This window comes from Bos indicus, chromosome 10 (genome assembly GCF_029378745.1).
Source record: "Bos indicus isolate NIAB-ARS_2022 breed Sahiwal x Tharparkar chromosome 10, NIAB-ARS_B.indTharparkar_mat_pri_1.0, whole genome shotgun sequence".
Taxonomy (NCBI): domain Eukaryota; kingdom Metazoa; phylum Chordata; class Mammalia; order Artiodactyla; family Bovidae; genus Bos; species Bos indicus.
Genome location: NC_091769.1, coordinates 58831952 through 58859889, shown reverse-complemented (window position 1 = coordinate 58859889; position 27938 = coordinate 58831952). Strand labels below are relative to the sequence as shown.

The 27938-nt window shown below is 42.2% G+C and overlaps 1 protein-coding gene across 2 annotated transcripts in view; it reads left to right on the top strand.

Moving 5' to 3' along the window:
• The first annotated feature begins 19976 nt into the window (after positions 1–19976).
• The window catches only part of GLDN (gliomedin), a 60175-nt gene continuing 52213 nt past the window's right edge, over positions 19977–27938 (top strand). The window contains exon 1 of one of the 2 annotated variants that reach the window (XM_070797551.1): positions 19977–20887. In XM_070797551.1, coding sequence (XP_070653652.1) covers positions 20525–20887 — 363 coding nt within the window. In that variant the 5' untranslated portion in view covers positions 19977–20524. The remainder of the gene's footprint in view (positions 20888–27938) is intronic. The other variant, XM_019968829.2, reaches the window with a different exon arrangement.

Here is a 27938-nt window from a genome sequence, read left to right as displayed (position 1 = left end):
GAGAATTCCTCCTGCCTGTCTTCAAACTGAAATGACTTCTTCCTGTCTTAGGCCTCAAACTGAAACAAGGACTCTTTCTGGGTATCAAGCCTGCTGGCATTCAGAATGGAGCCACACCATCAGATTCCCAGTTCTCCAGCTTGCCAACATCCTGAGTAATCTGTCAGCCTCCAAAATAACGTGAGTCAATTCCTTTTAATAAATCTGTGGGTGTGTGTGCGCACATGTGTGTATATAGACCATCTATGTATTATCTATACTTATCTATATACACATTATATTGGTTCTGTTTCTCTGAAGAGCCCTATGTAATACACTCCCACACAAGTCTGAGCCATGTCCTTGCCCTGGCCTGCCTCCTGCCTTCTGGTGCCTCCTTCCAGGGTGCTGGGCTCTCGCCATCATAGCCCTTGGTCCACTCTAAGATACCCTGAAGCACTGTATTAGGAGGCTCCAGCTACAGCACACAGGACCCCACCCCAAACTCAGCATGAAGCAGGCAGTGGCAAACAGGAATGGGAGGGACGGCCAACAAGCAGCTTTTACAACTGATTGGCCCCCCGGGGCTTGGGCCCTTTTGCAGTATCTGCTTGGACACTCAGGTTTAGAGTGTTCTGTGAAACAGAGAGGACCTTTTCAGAGAGACATTGGTATTAGTAGTGTTTCCCAGGAGGCCAAGAAGGCTAGGACCAAAGACGGGAATTTTACAAGGTAGGCAGATATATAGAGAACCCCTTCAAATACCACCTGGGATGAAGACAGTTTCTCAAAGGCGCACCCTCTCTCTCTGGGCAGAGGGAATGGCAATGTGAAAATTTGATTAGTTCCCCTTTAGTGACTGAATCTTGTGGTCAGGAAAGAAGCCTTCAGAAAGAAACTGTAGAAAGGGTATTTCATTTTATCAAGTATTCATTCACTCATTCAAAAATGCGTTGAATGTCTCCTGCATGCCAGGCCTGCATTAAGTTCTGAGACTTTAATGATGAACAAGATGTAGGCCTACACTAAGAAGCTCACTGCCTGACAGGAAGATAGACAGGTAAAAAGGCAATTATAAAATGACGGGATGCACACCAGGAGAAGTAAACACAATCACAGTGGAAGCATATAGTTGGGGCATTTATCCCACCCAAGGATGAGGAGGTTTCCCCAGAGGGAATAGCAGAGGTAAGATGTTCTGTTTATTAAAGTATAGTTGACATACAATATTTTGTTAGTTTCAGGTGTAAAGCATAGTGATTCAGTATTTTTATACACTGTGAAAAGATCACACTATGAGTCTAGTTACCACCTATCACCATACAAATTATTACAGTATTATTGGCTATATTCCCTATGCTGTACATTACACCCCCATGATTTAGTTTACTACTGTAAGTTTGTACCTCTTAACCCTCTTTACCTATTTTGCCCATTTCTCTGGCAACCACTAGTTTTTTGTCTGTATCTATGAGCCTGTTTATTTGTTATTTTAGATTCCACATATAAATGCTATCATATGGTATTTGTCTGATTCATTTCACTCAGCATAATTTTGAAGTATGAATTTAAGTTGGGGCAGATAGAGAAGGGAAGAAGGACGAAACAGGCTAGAGATGAGTGCTGCTGTAGCAGAAGTCAGGGAAGGAGCGGGTATCTCCTGGAAGCTGGAAGAAGGAATATAAGGCACAGTGTGGGATGGTAAGAAACAGGCCAGAGAAAACAGACAGGGGGCAGGTCATGGAAGTCCCTGTGTGAATCATGTCAGCAAGTTTGGTTTTCACTATGAAGGCAGTAGGAAGCAGCTGAAATATTTTAAGCAAACGAGTTACATGATCAGATCTGTGTAGTAAACATATCACGGAGACTGAAGAGTCAAATTTAGGTGCATAAGCTAGAAGACTGGGAACAGGACAAACATTAGGGACAATATTGCAATAGTCTGGCTGAGGCAAATTAAGGCACAGGGGAGGAAGGAAGGGGTATAAGGAATATCAAGGGGGGAAGGGTTTGTGTGTACACACACACACACAATTGATAAATAAAATATGAAAAAAATATTGCCATCACTAATAAAGTAATAAAAAGTAAAAGGGATGGTGTTTCCTTCTATGAACTTGATAAGGGTTTTTGTTTTGTTTTAAGGGAATAAAGTGAGCTTAAAACTCAACATTCAGAAAACCAAGATCATGGCATCCGGTCCCATCACTTCATGGGAAATAGATGGGGAAACAGTGTCAGACTTTATTTTTCTGGGCTCCAAAATCACTGCATATGGTGACTGCAGCCATGAAATTAAAAGATGCTTACTCCTTGGAAGAAAAGTTATGACCAACCTAGACAGCATATTAAAAAGCAGAGACATTACTTTGCCAACAAAGGTCTGTCTAGTAAGGCTATGTAGTCATGTATGGATGTGAGAGTTGAACAATAAGGAAAGCTGAGCACCAAAGAATTGATGCTTTTGAGCTGTGGTGTTGGAGAAGACTCTTGAGAGTCCCTTGGACTGCAAGGAGATCCAACCAGTCCATTCTAAAGGAGATCAGTCCTGGGTGTTCATTGGAAGGACTGATGTTGAAGCTGAAACTCCAATACTTTGGCCACCTGATACGAAGAGCTGACTCATTGGAAAAGACCCTGATGCTGGGAAAGATTGAAGGCAGGAGGAGAAGGGGATGACAGACGATGAGATGGTTGGATGGTATCACCTACTTGATGGACATGAGTCTGAGTAAACTCTGGGAGTTGATGATGGATAGGGAAGCCTGGCATGGTGCAGTCCATGGGGTCACAAAAAGTCGGACATGACTGAGCAACTGAACTGAACTGAACTGAAGGGAATAAAGCAATAGGAGACTTGGGGAAAGTTTGGATGTGAATTTGAAGTCCCTATGGGCCTCCAGGTAGAGCCCATTGGTAGTTGACTTTGTGGGTCTAGAGCTCAAAAGAGAAGCATAGGCTACAGAGTTTGAAAGTCTTCCATGGTAGGCGGTGATCAAAAGCTTTGGAAGTAGATGAAGTCACCAAGAGAATCTGAGTCTATAGAGAGGATGTAAGGCAAAACCCAGGCTTTCCTGATGGCTTAGCAGGTCAAGAATCTGCCTCCAATTCAGGAGACATGGGTTTGATCCCTGGGTCAGGAATATCCCCTAGAGTAGGAAATAGCAACCTGTTCCAGTGTTCTTGCCTGAAAATTTCCATGGACAGAGGAGCCTGGTAGGCTACAGTCTAATGGGGTTAGTCCAATGTTGTTGCAAAGAGCTGGACAAGACTGAGTGACTAAGCACGCACATAAGGCAAAATCCATAAGTATACTGGCCATTGAGGTGAGAAGAAATTGAAGAGCAGTTGAAGGAGGTGAGAAAGAATGCTCAGAGAAATAGAAGGAAAACTAGAATAAAGTGATATCATGGAAACCAAGGGAGGAAGGAGGGACAAGAAGGAGGGAGTGAGTGGCTAAATGTTGCAGAGAGGTCGAGCAAGACTGACACTGAGGCAGAAAAGTATATGTTGTGTTTAACAAACAAGTCATCGGTGACTTCTTTCTTTTATTTCACTTAATATTCATTACTTATTTCATCCCTCCCCCTATTTCCTTTGTATTAATTAGCTCAAGTTGCTGTTCATTTCTTTTATTTTCCTTCTTAGTTTGGGAGCTGTCCCTTTCCATTCTACCAGCTGCCGTCTCTTTTGTGTCACTCACAGGCAGACCCATTAAATGAAGATGCATCCAACTATTTCCTCCAAATTCGCCATTCTCCTGCTATTTCTCTTCCTCTGCAGGATAAAATCTTTAGAATGCTTTCACTTCCCACTCTCACACAGCAACATGAGACCTGTGGCAAACTTTTACTTCCCCTCTTTCTCCTTTAGTACTTTTAGTTTCAGGCTATTATTAACATTTCCCTTGAAATATGTCTCTTCTATTTTGTGCAATTCTATTACACATTCCTAAATGGACTATTATTATCCATCCAAATGTAACTAATTGTATATTTTACAGATCCTTGTTCAACAGATTTTTTTTTCCCTTTCTATCCTCCCTCCATTCTGAAACCTTTAAACTGATTCATTCATTGTTTGATTAGCTCTCTTCTTAATATTATTTTCTCTGATAAAAGATGTGGGTGACATGTCCTTTGAATTTTTGCATATCCTCAAATATATTTCTATGGCTCTGACAGGAGGGTAAGATCTTGCTACAGGATTCTCAGTATGCAGTATTTTTTTTTCTGGTAATCCTCACATGATTCACTCTAGTCCTCTTTCTGCTTCAAGTGTCATAGACAAGAAATTTGATGCCCTCATGATACTTCTTCCTCTGTAAGTAACTTGTACTTTCTTTCTGGAAGAGAACAAGCTTTTCTTTTTATTCTCAGACTTCAGGAATTTACCAAGCTATGACTCATTTGTCTTGCCCACAACTTACCGAAACCTTCCAATCAGCAGAGTTTAATTTAGCTTGGTAATTTTACTTCCTATTACTTAAAGTGTTAGTCGCTTAGTTGTGTCTGACTCTTTGTGACCCCATGGACCTCTTTTCCATCTACTTAATTTGTCTGCAGAGCTTGCCCTCTAGTTTCAGAAAGTCTTTTTGTGTTCAGTGCAATCTTTACATCCTAATCTTATTTTTAAAGTTATCATTGTTCTCTATTGCCTTGGTTTCATGTAAGTCTCTTCTACGAGTATTGCTGGGCCCCTTAGGTATTATGGTAGTCTTTCCTTTTGTCTGATCCCTGGGCTCAGTGCCAGCTGCTAGGGAAGCTTAAGAAGCAGCAGCCCCACAAGTGGTGGTATTAGTCCCCTTATCAAGGCCACAGGAGGAAGACTCTCATTCCCCAGTTTTCTCTCACTTGCTACTCTCAGGAACAAAGATAAACTCAGTGCACCTGTATGATTCCTCTCCCTCTCACCCAGCTGGTCCCTTTGCCAGGATACCTACTGGTGCCAGATACTGGTGCCTTCTTATGATCACAGAAGAAGGGGCAGTGTAGAGATCAGGTGCTCACATGCCCAGCTTTAAGAAAACAGTATGATTCCATTCGAGAAATCATTTCAGAGTGATATCTGAGATGGATGTTACAGTAGAGAGACTTAGGCCCTCTTTCCTATTACAAACACACCAATTTGGCAACAATTCATGGACAAAATTACTTCAGTCAGAAACCCAGAAACCAACTGAAAATTTCATGTAAGCCAGACTTGCTGAAGCTAGTAAGGAAAGTCAAAACACCTGTTTGCAATAATTGCTACCCCAGTACAGTTCCATATGACCAAGAAGAGAAACCATAGCTCCAAGTTTCTCCTGGGAAGGAAAACAGCTGTTCCACATGTCTAGTGCCACAATCTTCTTTCAATGGGGCTACTCAGAGAACTGGCTTCTGTCTTGCCAGTCTTGGAGCTCTGACATGTCCAGCATAGTCTAACCACACAGGGGAGAAGAGAGACAGCCATGTGGACTGGGAGATACCATGGCTTCTCCTCTCTATTTAGCACAGAGTGACCAAACAAAAAACATAGCTGCCTGATTCTCCTTGGCAAGGGAAAGAGTTGGCCCAGATTTCCAATACCACAACTTTTCCCGGGGCTCCCTGCAGGACTAGCTTCTAACTTGTTTGTCTTGGAACGTTGATGGGATCTGGCAAAATCTATCCAACTGGGGGCTAGTGAAAACAAAGACATAGATTTGAGCTGGCAGTCACCATCAGTTCAGTTCCGTTCAGTCGCTCAGTCGTGTCTGACTCTTTGCGACCCCATGAACTGCAGCATGCCAAGCCTCCCTGTCCATCACCAACTCCCGGAGTTCACTCAAACTCACATCCGTCGAGTCGGTGATGCCATCCAGCCATCTCATCCTCTGTCATCCCCTTCTCCTCCTGCCCCCAATCCCTCCCAGCATCAGAGTCTTTTCCAATGAGTCAATTCTTCGCATGAGGTGGCCAAAGTATTGGAGTTTCAGCTTTAGCATCATTCCTTCCAAAGAACACCCAGGACCGATCTCCTTCAGAATGGACTGGTTGGATCTCCTTGCAGTCCAAGGGACTCTCAAGAGTCTTCTCCAACACCACAGTTCAAAAGCATCAATTCTTGGGTGCTCAGCTTTCTTCACAGTCCAACTTTCACATCCATACATGACCACTGGAAAAACCATAGCCTTGACTAGATGGACCTTTGTTGGCAAAGTAATGTCTCTGCTTTTGAATATGCTATCTAGGTTGGTCATAACTTTCCTTCCAAGGAGTAAGGGTCTTTTAATTTCATGGCTGCAATCACCATCTGCAGTGATTTTGGAGCCCCCAAAAATAAAGTCTGACACTATTTCCACTGTTTCCCCATCTATGTGCCATGAAGTGATGGGTCCAGATGCCATGATCTTCGTTTTCTGAATGTTGAGCTTTAAGCCAACTTTTTCACTCTCCTCTTTCACTTTCATCAAGAAGCTTTTTGCATAGTACCCTTTCATGTTGCAGCATAGAGCAAGCAGTGTTTTTTTTTTTTTTTTTAAACCTAGTTTCCAGATTCTCTTTAGGAAAGAAAAATGTTACACAGAGTATCCAATAACCCTAGACATCTACAGACTGCAAATAACAACAGAAGTGGACTTAGCTTAGCTTAGCATGAAAGACTGAGAGGCCTTCAGAACTGCTGGCCAGGCTAATTGGTGGGTGTCTCCTCCTATACAAGGCTACTGTACTTTGTCTAGCACAGACACTAACACAGAAAGTTGAGGAAAATAAAAAATCATGCAAAGATCTCCCAAACAAGGAAAAGACATAAATCTCCAGAAGATTACCCTAATGAAATGGAATTATATGATCCACGTGACAGAGAATTCAAAATAACTGTCATAAAGATACTCACTGGGGTCAAGAGAACAATGCATGAACAAAATTATAATTTTATCAAAAAGGTAGAAAATATTTTAAAAGACCAAACGGAAGTCATGGAGTTGAAGAACACAATAGCTAAATTGAACATTTTTCTAGAGGAATTCAGCACCTGACTGATAAAACAGAGAAAGGATCCATGAACTCAAAGACAAATCATTGAAAATAATTCGGTCCGGGGAGCAAAAGGGAAAGAGAGAGAATATAGACATTTTAGGGACCTATGGGGCATCATAAAATAGACCAATAGCTGCATTGTGAGTATCCCAGAAAGAGAAAAGAGAGAATGGACTAGAAAGCTTATTCATAGAAATAATGACTGAACACTTAGCAAATATGGAGAAGGAAATAGACTTCTAGACCCACGAAGCCCAAAGAACATTAAATAAGATGAACCAAATTAAAAAAAAAGGAAAAAAAAAAAAAAAAACACCCCACATTGAGACTTAATCAAATTGTCAAAATTCAGACACAAAGAGAGAATTTTAAAAGCAGCAAAGGAAAAGAAACTTGTCACATAGAAGGGAGCCACCAAAAAACAATCAGTGATTTCCCAGCAGAAAGCTTGCCATCCAGAAGAGAATGGTATGATATATTCAAAGTGCTCAAAGGAAAAAAACTGCCAACCAAGAATACTACACCTGGCAAACTATCTTTCAAACATGAAGGAAAGATAAAGAATTTCCAGACAAACCAAAGCTGAAGGAGTTCATCACTACTAGACTCTCCATATAAGAAACGCTAAAGGGAGTTCTTCAAATTAAAATAAAAGTGTCCTAAACAACAACACAATAGTATAAGAAATATGAAAACCTTGGTAAAGGTAAATACATACACAAATTCTGAATTTTGTGTTCCTGTAATGGTGGTAGGTAAATAATTTTTAATTCTAGTGTATATATTAAGAAACAAAAATATTAAAATAACTATAATTTTAAAATATGTTAAAAGATACATACATGAACAGATGTAAATTGTGACAATAGTAACATAAGGAGGGATCAGGAGAACTTACAGGGTGGGACTTTTGTATCTGATTGAATTTAAATTATTAGCTTAAAATAGACTCTGATAGCTATGAGATATTTTATGTAAGCCTCAAAGTAACCATAGAGACAAAATACCTAAAGTTACACAAAAGAAAAATCAAGACATAGCAATACAAAAAAATCAACAAAATACAAAGTAAGACAGTAAGAGAGGAAAAGACAAGCAAAAGAATTACAAGACTATCAGAAAACAAGAAAATGGCCATAGAAAATCCTTCCCTATAAATAATTACTTTAAATGTAAATGGATTAAACTCCTCAATGAAAAGACATAGAGTGGCTAGACAGATAAGAAAACAGCACCCAAATACCTGCTGTCTATAAGACACTCAATTTAGATTTAAGGACACACATAAGCTGAAAAACAAGAGATAGAAAAAGGTATTCCATATAAATGGTAAACAAAAGAGAGCAGAAGTGGCTAATCTTACATCAAACAAAATAAACTTTAAGGCAAAAACTGTTACAAGAGACAAAGAAGTATATTACATAAAAGTGTCACTCTACCAGGAAGATAGATAGATATCACACATATACATACACACACATATACATAAACACACACTCAACATCAGAGCACTTCATCACATAAGTAAACATCAACAGGATGTTTACAACAACTGAAGGGAAAATAGAGAACAATAAAAAATAGACTATTTCAATACCCCACTTTCAATAATGGATAGAACATTTAGACAGAAGATTGATAAGAAGGCGTACGACTGGAACAACACTATAGACCAAATGAACCTAACAGATATACACAGAGTATTCTAGACAACAGCAGAACACATTCTTCTCAATTATTCATTGAACTTTCTCCAGGACTGATCCATATTAGGTCACAAAACAAGCCTTAATAAATTTAAGAAGATTGTTACCTTTTCTGACCACAATGGAATGAAACTAGAAATCAGCACCAGAAGGAAAACTGGAAAATTCACAAGTGTGTTGAAGTGTGTTGAAACTAATCAACACACTGTTAAGCAATAATAAGCTCAAAGAAGAGGTCAAAAAAAAAATTAGAAAAATACCTCAAGACAAATAAATACAACATGTGAAAGTGAAAGTCACTCAGTCGTGTCCGACTCTGTGACCCCATGGAAGTGGATAGCCATTCCCTTCTCCAGGGGTTCTTCCCAACCCAGGGATCGAACCCAGGTCTCCTGCACTGCAGGCAGATTCTTTACCATCTGAGCCACCATACTGAAACATATAAGATGTAGCAAAAACAATACTAAAAGGGCATTTTATTGAGATAAATACACTACAAATGAAGAAAGATATTAAACACCCTAACTCTACAGCTCAAGAAAAATAAAGAACAAACTAAGGTCAAAGTTAGCAAAAGAATGGAAATAATAAAGATTAGAGCAGAAATAGAGTATAAAAAATTAATAGAAAATAATGAAACTAAGAATTAGTTCTTTGAAAAGATAAACAAAACTGATAAACCCTTAGCTAGACTAAGAAAAAAAGAAGACTCAAATAAAATCAGTAATGAAAGAGGGGACAGAACAACCCATGCCACAGAAATAAAAGGATTAAAAGATACTGCTATGCATGATCATGTACCGACAAACTGGATGACCTAGAAGAAACTGATAAGTTTCTAGAAACATACAATCTACCAAGACTGAATTATGAATATATAGAAAATATGAGCAGACCTGTAACTCATACAGAAATTGAATCAGTAATCAAAAACCTTACAACAAAGAGAAGCCTAGGACTAGATGGCTTCATTGGTGAATTCTACCAAACATTTAAAGTAGTATTGGTGCCAATCCTGTTCAAAGTTTTCCAAAAGATTTAAAGGCGGGGGAGAGCAGTTCCATATTCACTTTATGAGACTACCCTGTTACCAAAAGACAGACAAAGACACCACAAAAAACAAAAAAACTGCAGGCTGACATCCCTGATAAATATAGATGCAAAAATCCTTACTATTAATAACAAATTTAATTCAACAGCACATTAAGATTATCATACACCATAACCAAATGGAATTTATCTCTGGGTTGTAACAATTTTTCAACAAATGAAAATCAGTTAATGTGAGCCACATTAACATAATAAAGGATAAAAATCACATGATTATTGCAATAGATACAGAAAAATATTTGACAGATTCAACATTCTTTCATGATAAAAACTTCTCAACAAACTAGGAATAGCATAAAGGTACCTCAGTATAAAAAAGTCCATAAATGAGAAGCCCACAGCTAACACCATACTCAATATTGAAGAATTAAAGCTTTCCTTCCAAGATCAGGAACAAGGTAAGGATGCCTACGTTCACCACTTTTAGTCAACATAGTACAATACCAGAAGTCCTAGCCAAAGCAAATAGACAAGAAGAAGGAACAGAAGGCATCTAAATTGGAAGAAAAGAAGTAAATTTGTCCTTGTCTGCAGACAACATGATTTTATAAATAGAAAACCCTATAAGCTCCATTAAAAAAAAAAAAACTGTTAGAATAAACAAATTCAGTAAAGTTGTAAAATACCAAAATCAGTTGTGTTTCTATACACTAACAACAAACTATTTGCAAAAGAAATTAAGAAAACAATTCCTTTACCACAGCACCAAAAAGTTAAAAGTCTTTTTACTAAGAAAGTAAAAGGCTTACATACTTAAAACTACAAAACTGACAACAACAACCAAAAAAAAATCAAAGAAAATATGCACAAATGGAAAGACAGTTTGTGGTCATGGATAACAAAACTTAATATTTTTAAAATGTCCATACTACCCAAAGTATCTACAGATTCAATGCAATCCCTATTTAAATCTCAATGGCAACTTTTTTTTTTTTCAGAGATAGGATAAGCAATCTAAAATTCACATGAACCAACAAAAGACCATGAATAGCCAAATCAATCTTGAGAAAGAACAACATAGCTGGAGGCATCACACTTCCTGATTTCAACATATATTTCAAAACTGTACTAATCAAAACAGTATGGTACTAGCATAAAGACAGAAATATAGACAATGAACCAGAATAGGGAACCCAGAAATAAATTCATGCATGTATAATCAACTGATCTTTGACAAGGGTGCTAAGAATACATAAAGAGAAAGGATAGTCTCTTCAACAAATGGTATTGAGAAAACTGGATATAAATATTAAAAAGAATGAAATTGGACCCTCATACACAAAAATTAACTCAAAATGGATTAGAGACTTAAATGTAAGACCTGAAATTCTACAACTTCTAGAAGGCAATATAGTGGAAATCCTTCATGACATTGGTCTTGGTAATGGTTCCATGGATCTAACATAAAAAGCAAAGGCAATATGTGATAAGTGAGATAACTGAGACTACATCCCACTAAATAGCTTCTGCACAGCAAAAGAAGCAATAAACAGAGTAAAAAGACGACATGCTGCTGCTGCTGCTGCTAAGTTGCTTCAGTCGTGTCCGACTCTGTGCGACCCCATGACGGCAGCCCACCAGGCTTCCCTGTCCCTGGGATTCTCCAGGCAAGAACACTGCAGTGGTTCACCATTTCCTTAGGGAGTGGTAAAAAGTATTTGCAAACCATATATCTGATAAGAGGTTAATCTCCAAAATATATAATGAACTCCTACAATTCAATAGCACAAAAACTATTAATAACCCGATAAAAATAAACAAATGGGACCTAATTAACCTTAAAAGCTTCTGCACATCAAAGGAAACTATTAGCAAGGTGAAAAGGCAGCCTTCAGAATGGGAGAAAATAATAGCAAATGAAGCAACTGACAAACAACTAATCTCAAAAATATATAAGCAACTCCTACAGCTCAACTCCAGAAAAATAAATGACCCAATCAAAAAATGGGCCAAAGAACTAAATAGACATTTCTCCAAAGAAGACATACAGATGGCTAACAAACACATGAAAAGATGCTCAACATCACTCATTATCAGAGAAATGCAAATCAAAACCACTATGAGGTACCATTTCACACCAGTCAGAATGGCTGCCATCCAAAAGTCTACAAATAATAAATGCTGGAGAGGGTGTGGAGAAAAGGGAACCCTCTTACACTGTTGGTGGGAATGCAAACTAGTACAGCCACTATGGAGAACAGTGTGGAGATTCCTTAAAAAACTGGAAATAGAACTGCCTTATGATCCAGCAATCCCACTGCTGGGCATACACACTGAGGAAACCAGAAGGGAAAGAGACACGTGTACCCCAATGTTCATCGCAGCACTGTTTATAGTAGCCAGGACATGGAAGCAACCTAGATGTCCATCAGCAGATGAATGGATAAGAAAGCAGTGGTACATATACACAATGGAGTATTACTCAGCCATTAAAAAGAAAACATTTGAATCAGTTCTAATGAGGTAGATGAAACTGGAGCCTATTATACAGAGTGAAGTAAGCCAGAAGGAAAAACACCAATACAGTATAATAACGCATATATATGGAATTTAGAAAGATGGTAACAATAACCCTGTGTATGAGACAGCAAAAGAGACACTCATGTATAGAACAGTCTTATGGACTCTATGGGAGAGGGAGAGGGTGGGAAGATTTGGGAGAATGGCATTGAAACATGTGAAATATCATGTATGAAACGAGATGCCAGTCCAGGTTCGAGGCACGATACTGGATGCTTGGGGCTAGTGCACTGGGATGACCCAGAAGGATGGTATGGGGAGGGAGGAGGGAGGAGGGTTCAGGATGGGGAACACATGTATACCTGTGGCGGATTCATTTTGATATTTGGCAAAACTAATACAATTATGTAAAGTTTAAAAATAAAATAAAATTTAAAAAAAAAAGAAATGGGCTAACTGCTTGAGTAGACATTTCTTCAAAGAATATATACATATGCCAATATATACATATGGCCAGCAGGTATATGAAAAACTGCTTAATGTCACTAATCATTATGAAAATGCAAATCTAAACCATAATGAGATATCATTTCACACTGGCTATCATCAAAAAAGCAAAAGTCAACAGTGTTGGTGAGGATGTAGAGAAATTGAAAGCTTTGTACACTGTTGGTAGGACTATAAAATAGTGCAGCTGCTGTGGGAAACAGTATGAAGCTTCCTCAAAAAGTTAAAACTATCACATGATCCAGCAATCCCACTTTGGGGTATTCATCCAAAATAATTGAAATCAGGATCTTAAGGATATTTCTGCACTTCTGTGTTCATTATAGCACTATTTACAATAGCCAAAATGTGGAAACCATAAACGTCCATCAACAGATGAATGTATTAAAAATATGTGGTATATACATTCAATGGAACATCTATGTGTATGCTTAGTCACTCAGTCGTGTGTTGCTCAGTTGTGTCTGACTCTTTGCGACTCCATGGACTGTAGCCCACCAGGCTCCTCTGTCCATGGGGATTCTCCAGGCAAGAATACTGGAGTGGGTTGCCGTGCCCTCCTCCAGAGGATCTTCCCAGCCTAGGGATTGAACCCAGGTCTCCCGCATTGCAGGTAGATTCTTTACTGTCTGAGCCAACAGGAAAGCCCAATGGAACATTTACACAGCCTTAAAAAATAAAGAAACTCTGCAATATGAGACAGCATAGATGAGCCTTGAGGACATTATACTAAAAAGGCTTCATGAAAAAAGACAGTCATGAAAGGCAAATACTGCGTGACTGCATTTATGTGAGGTATCTAAGATAGTCAAGTTCATAGAATCAAAGAGTGGAATGGTGGTTGCCAGAGACTGAGCAGGGGAGGAAATGGAGAGTTTCTAATCAAAGAACATAATATTTTAGTTAAGCACAAAGAGGACATCCTAGAGAACTGCTGTACAACATTGTACCTACAGTCAACAACACTGTATCACACACTTAAAATTTGTAAAGCAGGTGGAGCTCATGTCAAGTGTTTTTACCACAATAAATATTTTAAAAAGAAAGAAGGTAAAATGATACACAAGAGTAATTCATTCCTAATTGTTGTGTAAGATAATGGGGAAAAAAAAGAATGAGAGAGAGAGAGGGAAAGATAGGTGAGACATAGCCCAATATCACAGCTGTGCACATCTCTTAAAAAAAGAAAGTCATCGAAGTCAGGATCTGTAGTCTGACCTGCACTCCCCCTGGCTGGTGGCAGTCCTCCAATGCCTGGCTTCAGTCCCCTGGCTCTGTAGATGGAGTGCCATCTTCACCAGTCTTGATATTGGCAGGAATCCCTTTGGTCCCTCCCACTTAGCCGCTGGAGAGATGAGGCATATATAATCTTGCTTGTCAATCTGCCTTTTGACCCCAAGAAGAAAAGGTCCTGGGCTCTTAGTCTCCTAGTTCATCTTTCTTTCAGGTTTATTATTCATCTCTGAGATGCAGAAATGATGGTTGCACTACCTAGTCTCCAGGAGATCATATTCTGACATCATTGCTCTCTGTAAACCCACCATAAAATGCCAGATCTAGGACTGGTTTCCTCTCCCTTGTGAAGCGCACACATTCTAGCAGTGAGTGCTTACCCCGCCTTTGTTTTTAAGCCTTGGAGCCAAGTGCCTCTCTAAGCCCTTTTCCATTTCATCAAATTGAATCCTTTCCCTGTCCTATTTTCCCTACTTCCTGCCCATCATCTTGAGCATTCCTGACTGGCCAAGATTTAGGCCCAAAAGGTTCCCACTTTCAATGAAGAGGGCATGGATAGATGTTGGTGAGGTTACAACAGGATGATGTTCGGGCAAATTGCTTACCCAACCTGAGCCTTGCTTTTCCATCTGTGAAATGGTTGTAAGACTTACCCTGCAAACTTCACAGGCTTATTACAGGGCTCAAATGACATGAGAAAGTACTTTGAAAACTGAACTGCTCTACACATATAAAGCTTTGTTTTATTTTTCGAAAACAGTGGTTCAAGTTTCTTAAGTGGGGCTTTGCAGTATTAACTTACTTCCATGAATTTAGCCATTTCAGAACCACTCAGAGCTCCTCTTCATATTTTTCCCTTCAGTTTCTGAAAACAATTACTTCTTTTATTTACTGAAAGACCATAACTCCAGTTGAAAAAGAAAGCTTCTCTTTACGGTGTAACAAGGTTACAATTTAGATTCTACTAATATTGGAGTCTGGGGCCCTGTCTGTCACCAATCAGGTGGAGATGTGGACATGGAGATGTGCCCACATCCCCCGTCAAAGGAGGACTTGCTGCAAGGAGTAGGGGAGGTGTGCCTCAGCTTCAAGAGCTGACTGGCCCAAGGCCACACCCTCCCCAGTACAGCCCACATCTGCCCGGTGACCCAGAGAGATGAGGGAGAAAGCCCAGTCATTCTGGCCTGATACAGTATACTGATGGGCAATACTCAATCCAGAGCCTCCCAGTTGGTCTGGCTAAGGCTTGGTAGGACTACACTGAACTGGACTTCTTCTGCTCAGTTCTGCTTCCTCTCTTTCTTTCATAGGTACTGATCCCTAATGAATATCTTGTACCCCAAATTCCATCTCAGCATCTACTCCAGGGTACCCAATCTGTGACAACTGGCTACCATGCACTAAAAGGGCAGGATGGGATTGGTGGAGGGGTATGTTTACTGCAAACAAAGGGAACAAAGAAAGCACAGGAAAGGTAGAGCGGAAATCTGAAATAGCACTACTGTACAACCTGGGACAGCTCCAGTCTATCAATGATTGGGTTACCCAGATGTCTAAGAAACTATAACTATGATGGGTGGAAATCTGCTACTACCAAAATCTCATAAGGGACGCAGAATCATCCAGCCTCATTCAGGGCATCTATCTCATCATCTCAGTCCTAGGCATAACATGATTTGGTGGTCTCAGCCTAAGGCGCCGAAGGCTGACTTCTCAGAAAATGCAAATGTTACTGGGTATAATACAAAAACCTCAGTTAATATCAAGATTAGCCAAATCATCTAAATGTTAGTCAGGGTTTTATGTTTCAACTGCCTTCAAATGTGCAGTGAAAGAAAAAGTGGCATTTTCTGGAACTCAATGTTTTCTTATTTCATTCTTAAAAATGGCTTTAAAGGCTGAGATGTAGTCTGGTGGGGGTAGAGATTAGAGTTTCAGTAGTGCCAGGAGCCACTGAAGATCCAACAATAAGAGGCAATCTCTGAAAATGAAAATCCGTCACCTGTGATCCACCAAAGCAACCTCCCACCACCCCAGCACACACACTCAAAACTCCTCACTGGCTTCCCACTCCTCTTACAGTAAAGACCCCGCCTTACGAGGTCTAACCCACAGAGACTGGCCCCTAACTCTTTCTCCAGCCTCACTGCACGCTCTCCCTTCCTTGTTTCCAGTGTTTTCCGCGCTGCAGCCACATTGGCCTTCTTATGGTTCCTCAGGGCCTCACACATACTATCCCCTCTGCCTGCAACTCCCCCACCCAAACTGTCACCTATTAATGACAACTCACCTTTAGTTTCCAACTCAGCCATCGTCAGTTCCTTTGGGAAGCCTTCCCTGGCCCCGTACTCCACATGTAAGATGGGTTCCTCAGTGGTACAATCTCACAGAATCACAGTCAGTTTTTTCAGGGCATCTATCTCATCATCTCATTTGGAATTATACCCTCACATCTGTGAGATCTATTTGGTTAATTATCTCCCTACTTAGACTGCAGGTTGCAGGAAGGCAGGAATGGTGTCCCAGTTCGCTCTCCATCTTATTCCTAGATCCCAGCACAGTTCCTGGCAGAAAGTAGGCACTCAATTTGTCGAACAAGTGGATAAACAAATGTTGAATGAATGAGTGAGTGAACAAACGGGGAAAGTGAGAGAATTTCTCACTTCGGTTGGGTGACTTGAAGTTTCTTGGGGTTAAAATGTAGAAATAGGGAGTTAAAAGCAGAGGCAGTTGGGTGGGAGATAGATGTACATGCTGACAAAAATCAGACAGACTTTCTCCCTAACTGGTGGTAAAGAGGAAGAATAGGGCCGGGGAGGTAGCAAAGCACCATCAGAAGTCACAGCATAGCTGCCAACCTTTGGACCAAAATACCCAAGTGCCAGGCCTTAAAATAAATGAAAACTATTCACTTCACCATCAGGAGAAAATGCTATGGAATTCAAGTTGGAGTGTATTATTGAATTGGATTTTATACTCCAGGGCCCTAAAGCTAACCTGGAATCATTTTTTAAGACCATTCTATTTAACCTTTGAAAATGAAGCATCTGCCTTTTAATGGAAAAACTACTTATTGTAAAGACAGCACATGATGTTCTTGGCTCCCTTGGTCTCCAGCAAAGGAAACTCAGATATCTCCCCAGGTTCCCATTGTACCTTGAACCCCCTATGTCACCACAACAGGCCAGATTAATAGCTAACTTTATTTTTTAATAATAAGTACAATGTACCAGCTCATCCAGATGATACTAGGCAGGGCAGTCTACACAGACATACCTGCCTCTCAAAAGTCTCAGGAGACTTAAGAAGCCAAAGATTGAAGGGCCGCCTATAACCAACCTCAAAGTCACTGTATTCAGACAAGAGGCTAAGTTTACCAGCCACTCAAAATTCTGTTCCTGAAAACAACACTGACAATCAATTAATCAAATATTCTTACTTGGCACAAGTCCCTGCTGTGACAGACACAGTGAAGAGAGATACCTTCCTTAAGCACACTATAACCCAACAAAAGAACTAAGATCCAGAAGAACTAAGAAATTGAGTTGAGTAAGGTACCTAAAGTCGCATAAAAAGCAGTTTCTGGTTCAGGTCCATCTGATTCCAAAGCCCTTGCTCAGAACCTCTGAGTACCTGAGGCTTGCAGAGTTCAGGGAGTGGGAAAGCTTGAGGTGGGCATGGATGGCAAGGCCTGACGAGAAAGGAGGTTCTGAGCTAGATCTTAAACAGGGGCAACCCTGAGATAGACCAGAGAAGGAGAAAGATGGGTGTGCGGTGTACAGGGCACAGGCAGGAGAGAGGAGAACAGGGAAAGAGAACAGAGCAAAGTCAGCTGCTTGGATACAGTTGGTCTGGGGTGAGGGATGGGTGAAGAGATCTGCCTCGTAGGCCACCATAACATGCCCCAGCCTTCTCCTTTCTTGTAAAACACTGTATTCTTGCACAGAAAGACTTGGAGAGGGAATGGGAGAAGAATCAGGTGGAAGATTCTGGGAAATCTGGCTTTTCCTTTGTCCTCTTCTTGCCTACTTCTTAGCCTCTCAATACAATATCTCATGTACTCTAACCATCTAGCCCAGTGTTCATGCCAAGTGGAGTCCTATATCCCAAGAAGGGCAGCAGCTTGTTCTGAGGTTGTCAGATAAAGCCAGGCTTGTTCCAAGGGGAACTCCTTCTACAGGCTGTGGGCTCTGAACCAGAAGGGATGGGGATGTGTGTGTCAGGCTGCATTCACTCCCATGACCATTAGACAGGCAGCCTGCCAAGGAAAGGGGGGCATGTTCTGTGGCATAAGCAGTTTCATGCTTAAGCTCTACTATCACTACACACACATCATTTAACAAAGCCATGCCTCACCATACAGCCTTTCGTTCATTCATTTGTTAATCTGCTCATTCAACAGGTAACTGCTGAATGCCCATTTTAAGCCAGGGACTGTGTTAGGTGTTGGGAGGAGACAGGGTTAAACAAGATGTGGCCCCTGACTTCAGAAGCTGTACACTGTTGTTAATGGTGGGCATTGGTAACAGATAGTCAGGCAACAGTAATTGTATGAGCATTGGGATAAAAGGACCCTCAAGAGGCTCCTTTTGCTTCCTCTGCAAACTGTTTGTCTTGTTCATTTTTTTGTACTCAGCACCCATTACTGTGCCTGAAATACAGTAGGCACTCAGTAATCTTTTAGTGAATTAAATGAAGATCTTACTGGGACTGATCTCCAATCTGCCTCTCTGTGACTTCTCCCTATTGGTTGTAAGCCTGAAAATTGGCATCCTAAGCCTAAATGAAAAGAGAGGAGGATAGATAGCAATTCTTCCAATAGGTCATAGTATGCTGGGATTGGGACACTGTCTGTATCACTTCCATCCCCTACCAGACCTCATGTCCCCATAGTTGAGGTCGTTCATGAAGCACTTGGGCCTTTATGCTTTCCTGATTCCTCATCCTGGATGTTCTTTTAAGAATACGCAAGCTGGTCAGCCTCGATTAAAACTAAGGAATCCAGACCTTGACACAGAACCTTGACAGCTCCAGCTGGCTCAATGGCAGGGAGCCAGCTCCTTCTCTGAGATAATGGGCTGTGGAAACAGCAATCTTGGTTTTAAGTTGTGGCTTCCCACACCACCAGGGCCTCCTGCAGGCCCTGGGGCCCCAGGGAGGTAGTCATTCTAGAGGAAACTGAGAAAAATGGGGAGTGAAGAGGTCCTGGGAGAGACTGAGAAGTGACTGCCTTGGGGGCCAGGGGCAGGGGTGGTTAGTGGCCTTTGAGGCACAACAAGCATATGAGCTAACAGGAGTTGGAGGGAGCTGTGAAGAGGTAGCCGGGAGGTATGAGGCAACTGCCCCCCTCTTGCCTGGAGAGTCCCATGGACGGAGGAGCCTGTTGGGCTGCAGTCCATGGGGTCACTGAGAGTCAGACACGACTGAGTGACTTCACTTTCACTTTTCACTTTCATGCATTGGAAAAGGAAATGGCAACCCACTCCAGTACTCTTGCCTGGAGAATCCCATGGACGGAGGAACCTGGTAGGCGGCAGTCCATGGGGTCGCACAGAGTCGGACACAACTGAAGCGACTTAGCAGCAGCAGCAGCAAGGTAAAGTCCAGTAGTGGCCTGGCCACCATCCCAAACCTTCAGCCAGAGAGCACCTCAGAATCCGACCAGAGTGTTCTTGGGACAAATCCCTCCAGCTGGGTAGCAGCAGAATAAGGTTAGAAACAGGAGTATTTTTTTTTCCTCCCAGTTTCCACTCTGGAGTTTTTTTTCTCATCACTGTGCTACCTCCCAGATATGGATCTCATGAGAGAGTTCTTGGCCAGTCACATTCTGAAAATCTCCCTTCACAGATGACCCCTGCTTGTCATGCAGGGCTGGGCCTTTCTCCTTCTGATGGATGGCTTTTTGAACCATCCAATGCCAGCTGTTTCCCGGTCTCTATCCATTCTCCTCCCAGGAAAGATGGAGTAGGGTCTTCAGTGGCCACATGAGGCCTTGTGACCCTGGGGAGGAATGACAGGCAGCCTGGGACTCAGCCCAACAGCAGACTGCCCAGGGGCAGTGGGCACATGCCTTGGCATCTGGGCATGCTGATCTTTTTCTCCAGAGAGGGCAGTGTAGGGGGAGGAGGGGGTGGAATCCAGCGACATCTCAGGCCATAAGAATTCCTGCTCTCCCCCTCAGTCTGACCCTCCTTATACCCGTCTAGGCCATGGCAATGCCCACGGTCAGGGCAGTGGGGGAGAAGGAAGGACAGGCGGGTTTGCTAGTTTGCTTGGCCAGGCACCAGGAGTGTGAGCCTGCCCTCCTCCGCAGACTGTCTCGCTCCTGTCCCCCACTCCGCCGGCCTGTCCCTCCGGGCTGCTCGAGCCCCATTACTACTGTCCCCAGCCCGCCCCGCCAGCAGGGCCAAAGGGCGGCGTGACTCACGGCGCTGCCACCAGCCCACGGCTTGCCCGAGGCGTATAAAGGCTGCCGGGGTGAGAGGCGGCAGAGCCTTGCCGGACACAGTCCGAGGCGCGCAGAGCATGGCTGGAGGCGCGGAGCGAGGCCGCGGGGGCGCGGGCTGGGGGCTGCGCGGCGCCCTGGCCGCAGTGGCGCTGCTCTCGGCGCTCAATGCCGCAGGCACGGTGTTCGCGCTGTGCCAATGGCGCGGGCTGAGCGCTGCGCTCCGGGCGCTGGAGGAGCAGCGGGGCCGGGAGCAGCGCGAGGACAGCGCCCTGCGCGCCTTCCTGGCGGAGCTGAGTCGCGCGCCTCGCCGGGCGCCCGCGCCACCCCTAGACCCCGCGAGTGCCGCGCGCAACAAGCGCAGCCACGGCGGGGAGCCTGCGCAGCACATCCGTGCGGAAAGCCACGACATGCTGATGATGATGACCTACTCCATGGTGCCGGTAGGCGGGGTCTCAGCTCCCTTTGACGCCCCCGCGGGGTGGGCAGCGGACAGTGTAGGGAGAGAGCCTCAGACATCCTCTCCTCCCCTGGCCAGATGGCACGGTGCCTTGGGGAGAAGTCCTGGGTGTGAACCCGCTGGGGAAATCACCTTGGCGAGCACCTTAGCCCATCTGGGGTCAGTTTCCTCATCTATTAAACGGGGGAGGGGTGAAGGGGTAAGTCTTCCAGCTCTGACGTCGTTCAGACTGCAGATAAATTAGTGGGTAGGCAATGTTCTTAAGAGCCTACTTCGTAACTTTGAACACAGGTTTTCACCTTCTGGTGTGACAGGAGCCACAGCGGCCCGAGCTCTGCCTGTGAAATTCGCAGGGGGCCCCTGAGAGCACAGATGTAACATTTCTGGAAGAGCACACACTTCTGTAAAGTGATTCTTTCTCTGACATCATCTATTGGTCTGGCTTTTCACCTGGCCTCAGCTCATCCCACCAAGACTGACAACCTAATAGTTTAGGTTTATGTGAAAACAGTCTTAATTTTACCAACCCCTGGGACCTTTTTGAGGGGAAATTTACTCTTGGGTACCAAGTGGTTACAAATAATGGAAATCAACATAGAGCAACTTTGTCAAAACGCAATGTGAAGGTTGGGGTTTATCATGTGGGCTCAGAGACGTCTATCAGTTCAGTCGCTCAGCTATGTCTGACTCTTTGAGACCCTATCGACTATAGCCAACTAGATTCCTCTGTCCATGGGATTTTCCAGGCAAGAATACTGGAGTGTGTTGCCATTTCATTCCCCAGGGGTTCTTCCCGACCCAGGGATCAAACCCACCTCTCTTATGCCTCCTGCATTGGCAGGAGGGTTCTTTACCACTAGCGCCACCTGGGAAGCCCCCAAGAAGTCTATGGAACCTCAGGAAATGTCAGAGTGAGCTCTTCATAGGCTCATGCATCTAGGGGAGAGTCCAGAGCTTTTCATTAGATTTTCAAAGGCCACTGTGCTCCTCAAAAATGATTTCAGAAACACTGCACTTTAAAAAGTCTTTAAAGCAAAGCCTCAAAAATCTTTCTTCCAGTTTTAACTTCATTTGTTTTTGCTGATATTAGCTCAGTAATTATCTAACTATTACACTTGGATCACATTGCATTTCCCCATTCTATTTCATTATCCATTACAGCTGTGATGGATATTTTACTTTAAATTTACAAAGATTTCAGTTGTCATCTCAAGTCAAGTGTGAGCCATATTTCAGAATCCTAGGTGTTTGAAGATAAATTCACTTAATCCTATTATCATAGAAGCTTTTAAATAGCTTACATGAGCTGAAGTGCTTTCATAACTACATGAAAGTACTACACACTTCAAGCACATCTTTTGGGAAGGATCACATTTTTCCATTCCTGAGTTCTTTTTTTTTTTAACCCACATTATCATTTAAAAATCTGGACCCAAGCAAAAAATTCAGAAAAGGACCTCTGTAAAGTGAAAAAATCTCTTTAGGGAAATTCACTCTTTCTCTTGGCTCTCCACTGTGCATTTTTAGGGGTTTGTTAAACCATCCAAGAAGGTTGCACCTGAGCATCAACATTTTATATTTTTAATCCTGCTTTTAAGGTAGAGGCTTATGTATCCAGATTGCATTCTGTTCATCATTAATCCAAGAGAATGCAGACACTCATATCTGTGTCAGTATGAAAGCTGATTTAACTACCACTACCTGCTCTGTAGCAAGTCAGAGAACAGACATTACATTTACCTGGATGAGAAGCACTTGAAGACTGTCCCCAGCTCATCCCCCACTTGCAATGGATGTGCTTTGACCTTTAGGAGTCACTGAGGGATTTTCCATGCAGGCCAGGAGAAAGTCACCATCACAGTCCTTTTGGAAGTAGTTCCCAAACAGTAGACTTAGGGTTTACCTGGGAACACATTAAAAATGCAGATTTCAGGGTCCCACCCTCAGACTTGTAGAATTATAATCTCCAGAATCAGCTTCCTTAGGTCCCCTGACCTACCCATCTCCCACCCTCCCAACCCCTTGGTGAGTTTGATACAAGTGGTCCAGGTGCCAACACTTTGAGAAACGCTCCTCTAGACCACCACTTCTCTAACGTGCATCTGAAGATCTTGGAGATCTTGTAAAAAATACAGATTCTGATTCAGAAGCTATAAGTTGGGGACTGAGGCTCTGTGTTTATAGCAGGCTCCCACTTATATTGGTGCTGCTGGTCTGAGAACCACACTTTGAATAACTCCATTCTAGAGCAGTGGTTGCACAGTGAAACCATATGGGGAGTTTAAACATGACTGATGCCTAGGACCCATCTCCCAGAGATTCTTAATTAATTGTTAGGAGTGCACCCGAGGGCGGGTGCCCACTCACCAACACAAAGGGCCTTGGCATGCCTTCCTGATGGTGGTCAGTTGTATTAAGTACCTCACTCTCACCAGGTCTGCCTTGAGGCCTCTGCTTTAGGCAAAGGAACCAACTTAACGGTGAAAAGCTTTTTACATACTTTATTGTGACAACATTCTCACCATTCACCTCTGTAGATTTTCCTCATCTTTACTCTCTGTGTTTCTCAGAACAGAGAATTATTCGCATGAGGAAACAACTTTTAAAAAGAACTTTCTCAGGGCATGTAGAGTTGGACATAACTTAGCGACTGAACAACAACAGGGCACCTAAGTAGAAAAATTGCTAAGAGAACTATTAAAGATGTAGGATACAGCATGCAGGTAAGTGTACCAACTTCTTAGGGTTGAAGTCTACACTTTACCTCACCTTTCTATATAGTGCCAGTAGGTCTTCAATGAGGGTGAGATCAGAGGTCCCCTCACTACTGAAGTCCTATGTCCTGAGAGATCTCGGAACAAAGAAACTGCATGCAGACTAATTTCAGCATTGCAAAAAGTCTTCCAAAAATGGCTCATTTATCCAAGATGAGCCTTCTCAAGCCAACCAGTACTTCTAAGTTCTATGCTTTTGGCTGAAAGTACTTCAACTCAGCATGTTAATTCTGGTTAGCACAGTCTGACCAGAAACTGATTGGCAGCTGTAAGTGATTTTATTAAAAGGACAGAATAACTAATTATTACTTAAGTACAATTAGTTTGGTTGTTATTGTTTAGTCGCTAAGTTGTGTCTGACCCTTTCGTTACAACCCACCAGGTTCCTCTGTCCATGAGATTCTCTAGGCAAGAACACTGGAGTGGGTTGCCATTTCCTCCTCCGGGGGATCTTCCCAATCCAGGAATCGAACCCACGTCTCCTGCTTGTCAGGCAATTCTCTACTGCTGAGCCACCTGGGAAGCCCATTAGTTTGGTACAGCCATTAAATCTTTAAAAGGAAGTGAGTATTTTTGAGAAAAGTAATGAAAAGGGTCCTGGGTACCACTGAGCTAGACCAGTAATGGGAACCCATCTGCCAGGAGCTCCTGCAAGAGACGTTGGTGCTGTATAGTCTCCACTCCCTCCCACTGCTCTTCTCACTCCTCCCCACATCAGTTTCTCTCTTTCATCCTATTCTTCAAATCTCACCCTTATTGATGTTCTGGTAGCTTTATCATCCTCCCTAAAATCTTGGGTTAAGCACCCAGTTGGAAGAAAGTTGTACTACTTATAATGTGTGCCTTAACAAGTTCTAAATGAATCAAAAGTTTACATTTAAAAAATGAAGTTCTAAAACTGTTAGAATAAAATATGAGTAAGTTCATTTTTAATCTTGGAAAGGGAAATGAGAACTATAACTCAAAAGCCAAAAGCAAACAATAAATGAATAAATTTAACCACATTTAAAAAGGATACACACAACAACAAAAACTGCATGACAAACAATTATAAAAACAAACACATACACCATTATCCAAGGCAAATGATAAATGATAGACTGGAAAGAAATATTTGCAGCTCATATCATAGGTACAGGGCTAATCTTCTGCATATATTACATATGCAGATTATATATATGCAGAAGATATATATATATATATATATATATATATATATATAGCAGTTCTAGAAGCCAATTTAACAAGGTAAGAATTTAATAGGGAAACCCACAACAGAAATAGGAATCCGGTAGGAATATGGAACGCATAGGTCTCAGGAAAAGAAATGCAAATTTCTCTTAAAAACACAGGAAAAGAACTCTTGATTTAAAAATGCAATTACTGCTCCAAAATATAATTCTTACCTTTCTGAATGGCAACTGCAAAAGTTTGACAACATATTCTGTTGGGGAAACTAAAAGGAAACAGACTTGCTCTTATACTGCTGTTTGGAATGCAAAATGCTACAGCCCATAAGTAAGGCAATTTGGCAATACCTTTGGATAACAAATACATTTACTCTCTCACCCAGCAATCTTGCTTATGGGAATGTATCTTGCACAAGACTTTGTCACCTATGAAATGACATATGCACATAGTTATTCACTGCAGAACATCGGTAAAAACAAAAGACTAACATCCTGTGTCCACTACAGGACTAATTAAATAAACTGACGTATATATCCACTGGGATACTAGGTAGCTATAAAGCAAGAATGAGTAAATTCTCTGTTCTGCTATTGGAACAACCCCCAAGATATATTTTTAAATGACAAAAGTGTAAGAAAGAAGGGGAAAAATAAATGAAATGAACAAAATCACTTACTTAGGGAGGGTCGGGATAAGGTGGGCATGAGACTTCACTGCATAGCTCTGTGCATTATTTTGACTTTTGAACCACGTGATTGTGTTACTCTTATTGTGAGTGAAAAGGCTGCAAGCCCAAGGTTACATGGCAGCTGCCACTGGGCTGGGGGCTGTAGGGCACAGTAGGGACTGTGCCCACCCAAGGCTTATGTGCTCTGTCTACAGGGGAGGCTTTTGCTGATGGTTGCTGTACATGAATGAGAGCCTCGTGTGCCTGATCTTTTGATTTTTGTCAAGAAAAGTAAAAAATCTGTCTTTTTATGTGAAATCTTTTGGCTTTTAAGTATTGACAAAAATTTTCTCAACATGTTTTTTATTTGACTGACAGTGTGTTGGCCGAACAACACTCACATTGTTAGGGGCTGAGTTAAGACTTGGTCTTGAACAAAACGGTTTTATTTAGTTCCACCACAACCCCCACCCGCACCACTGATTTCCCAGCCTAATTTTGAAAGGATAGTGAAATCTGTACCATTGTTATCATTGTTGGTGGTTAAGTGGAGTTGATTTTTTGCATTTCATTTGGTTTGGTTGGTTTCATTTTGTTTTGGTTTTGGCTGTCCCTAAACATCAACTATAGGGGCTTTTCTGGTGTCTCAGTGGTAAAGAATCTGCCTGGCAACGCAGGAGACGTGGGTTTGATCCCTGGTTTGGGAAGATACCCTGGAGAAGGAAATGGTGGTCCAATCCAGTATTCTTGCTTGGGAAATCCCATGGACAGAGGAGCCTGCTGGGCTACAGTCCATAGGGTCGCAAAGAGTTGGACACAGCTTAGTGACTAAATGCGAGCACAAAACATAAATTCTACCTTCAGTGGATGGAGATTTCCAGTCACTGTGGCTTTCAAAAACATTTACTGTGGGCAGTTCTCATAGAGGAGATTCCAGCTATGTTAACTAGTAATGCATTGTAGCAAACAGCTTTTCATGATGACCACTCTGAGGTACATGAATCTGTACCTTATCTTATTTACAGGGGACAAAAGTCACATTACCGTAGTCACAGCTTCTGCTTGCATGGATGCTGTATCTCCTTGAAGGCCTTAGCTTGATCGTGGCAGGGGTTACCTGCCTTTCCCACCCCTTGAACTGGGTCACTTCCATGGTGTAAAAGCTGAGGATTTAGATCAGGAGTCAACAAACTATGGCCTAAGGTCAAATCAAGCCTGCTATTTGTTTTTGTGCAGCTTGTGAATTAATGATTTTTACATTCACACGTGCATAGGAAAAAAGTAAGAGGAACAGTATTTTGTGACACATGAACATTGTATGAAATTCAAGTTTCAATAACTATAAATAAAGTTTTATTGGAATTCATCCATGCCCACTTGTTTATGTATTGTCTGTGCTTACTGTCACATGACAACCACAGGATTGAGTAGTCACACCAGAGACCATATGACCCACAAAGCCTAAGGTATTTCCTATCTTGTATAGAAAAGTTTACCGACCTCTCATTTAGACAGTGGTCCATGGGACTGGAGGGCCCTAGGCATTGTACCTTTGGAGAGCTAAGCTACTAAATCGGGGTTGTTTAAGCAGAGTGTTAACCTTGGGGTTTAAGCCCTCCTGCAGGAGAGAGTCCAGGACAGAGCTGCACTGAGAGTAGACTCACTCTAGAGGGAGGCAGTGGGACTGAGCCAGCCCTCAAGCCTGGTTCCTTCTAAGCTGACTTCCCAAGTCTGGAGTGGATAATGTTAGAATAGCCACCCCTTTAGCCTCATATCTAGGCCTTGTTTCAAACCGCATCTATTTGGTTCAGTTGCAGGGGAGAAACTTATACCCCATTAGGTCCTATTGTATAGACTGGGCCCTGATGAGAGCTCAGAGGCCTGACAGAGCAGAACAAAATAAGACAGGCGGCCAAAGCAATAACCCACGTGTGGAGCCTGGCTGTGGCGGGAGAGGAGGGCAGGTTCTGTGGCCTTTCTCATACCAGCATGTGCTAATGGGCATTTGGGATGTCACACGTTAATTTGCATGTCAGAAGCCATGTCCAAGTATCAGTTAAGGGTAAGAGAGAACCTGAAGCTACATCTCAGCTAAGCTGTGTCTGGTGTTGGTACTATGAACACACCCACAAATTTTGTTCATGTATCAGGTCGTGATGGTATGTGAGGAAGACAGGAGAGGGCTGGCCCCTTAGCTACATTCTTCAGACACTTTCTTCATTGATACATATTCTGCATACATGCAGATAAAACCTTCAGGGAAGATGTACAGTTGTCATGCTTCTCTAAGGACTTATGGAAGAAACAAGTGGGTCAAGACTGAGCATCTGGACCTGTGGGGACAGGAAGGTTGTGTTGGCCTGCATGAAAGGCATTGAACTGTCTGGACCTACTCTCAGGTC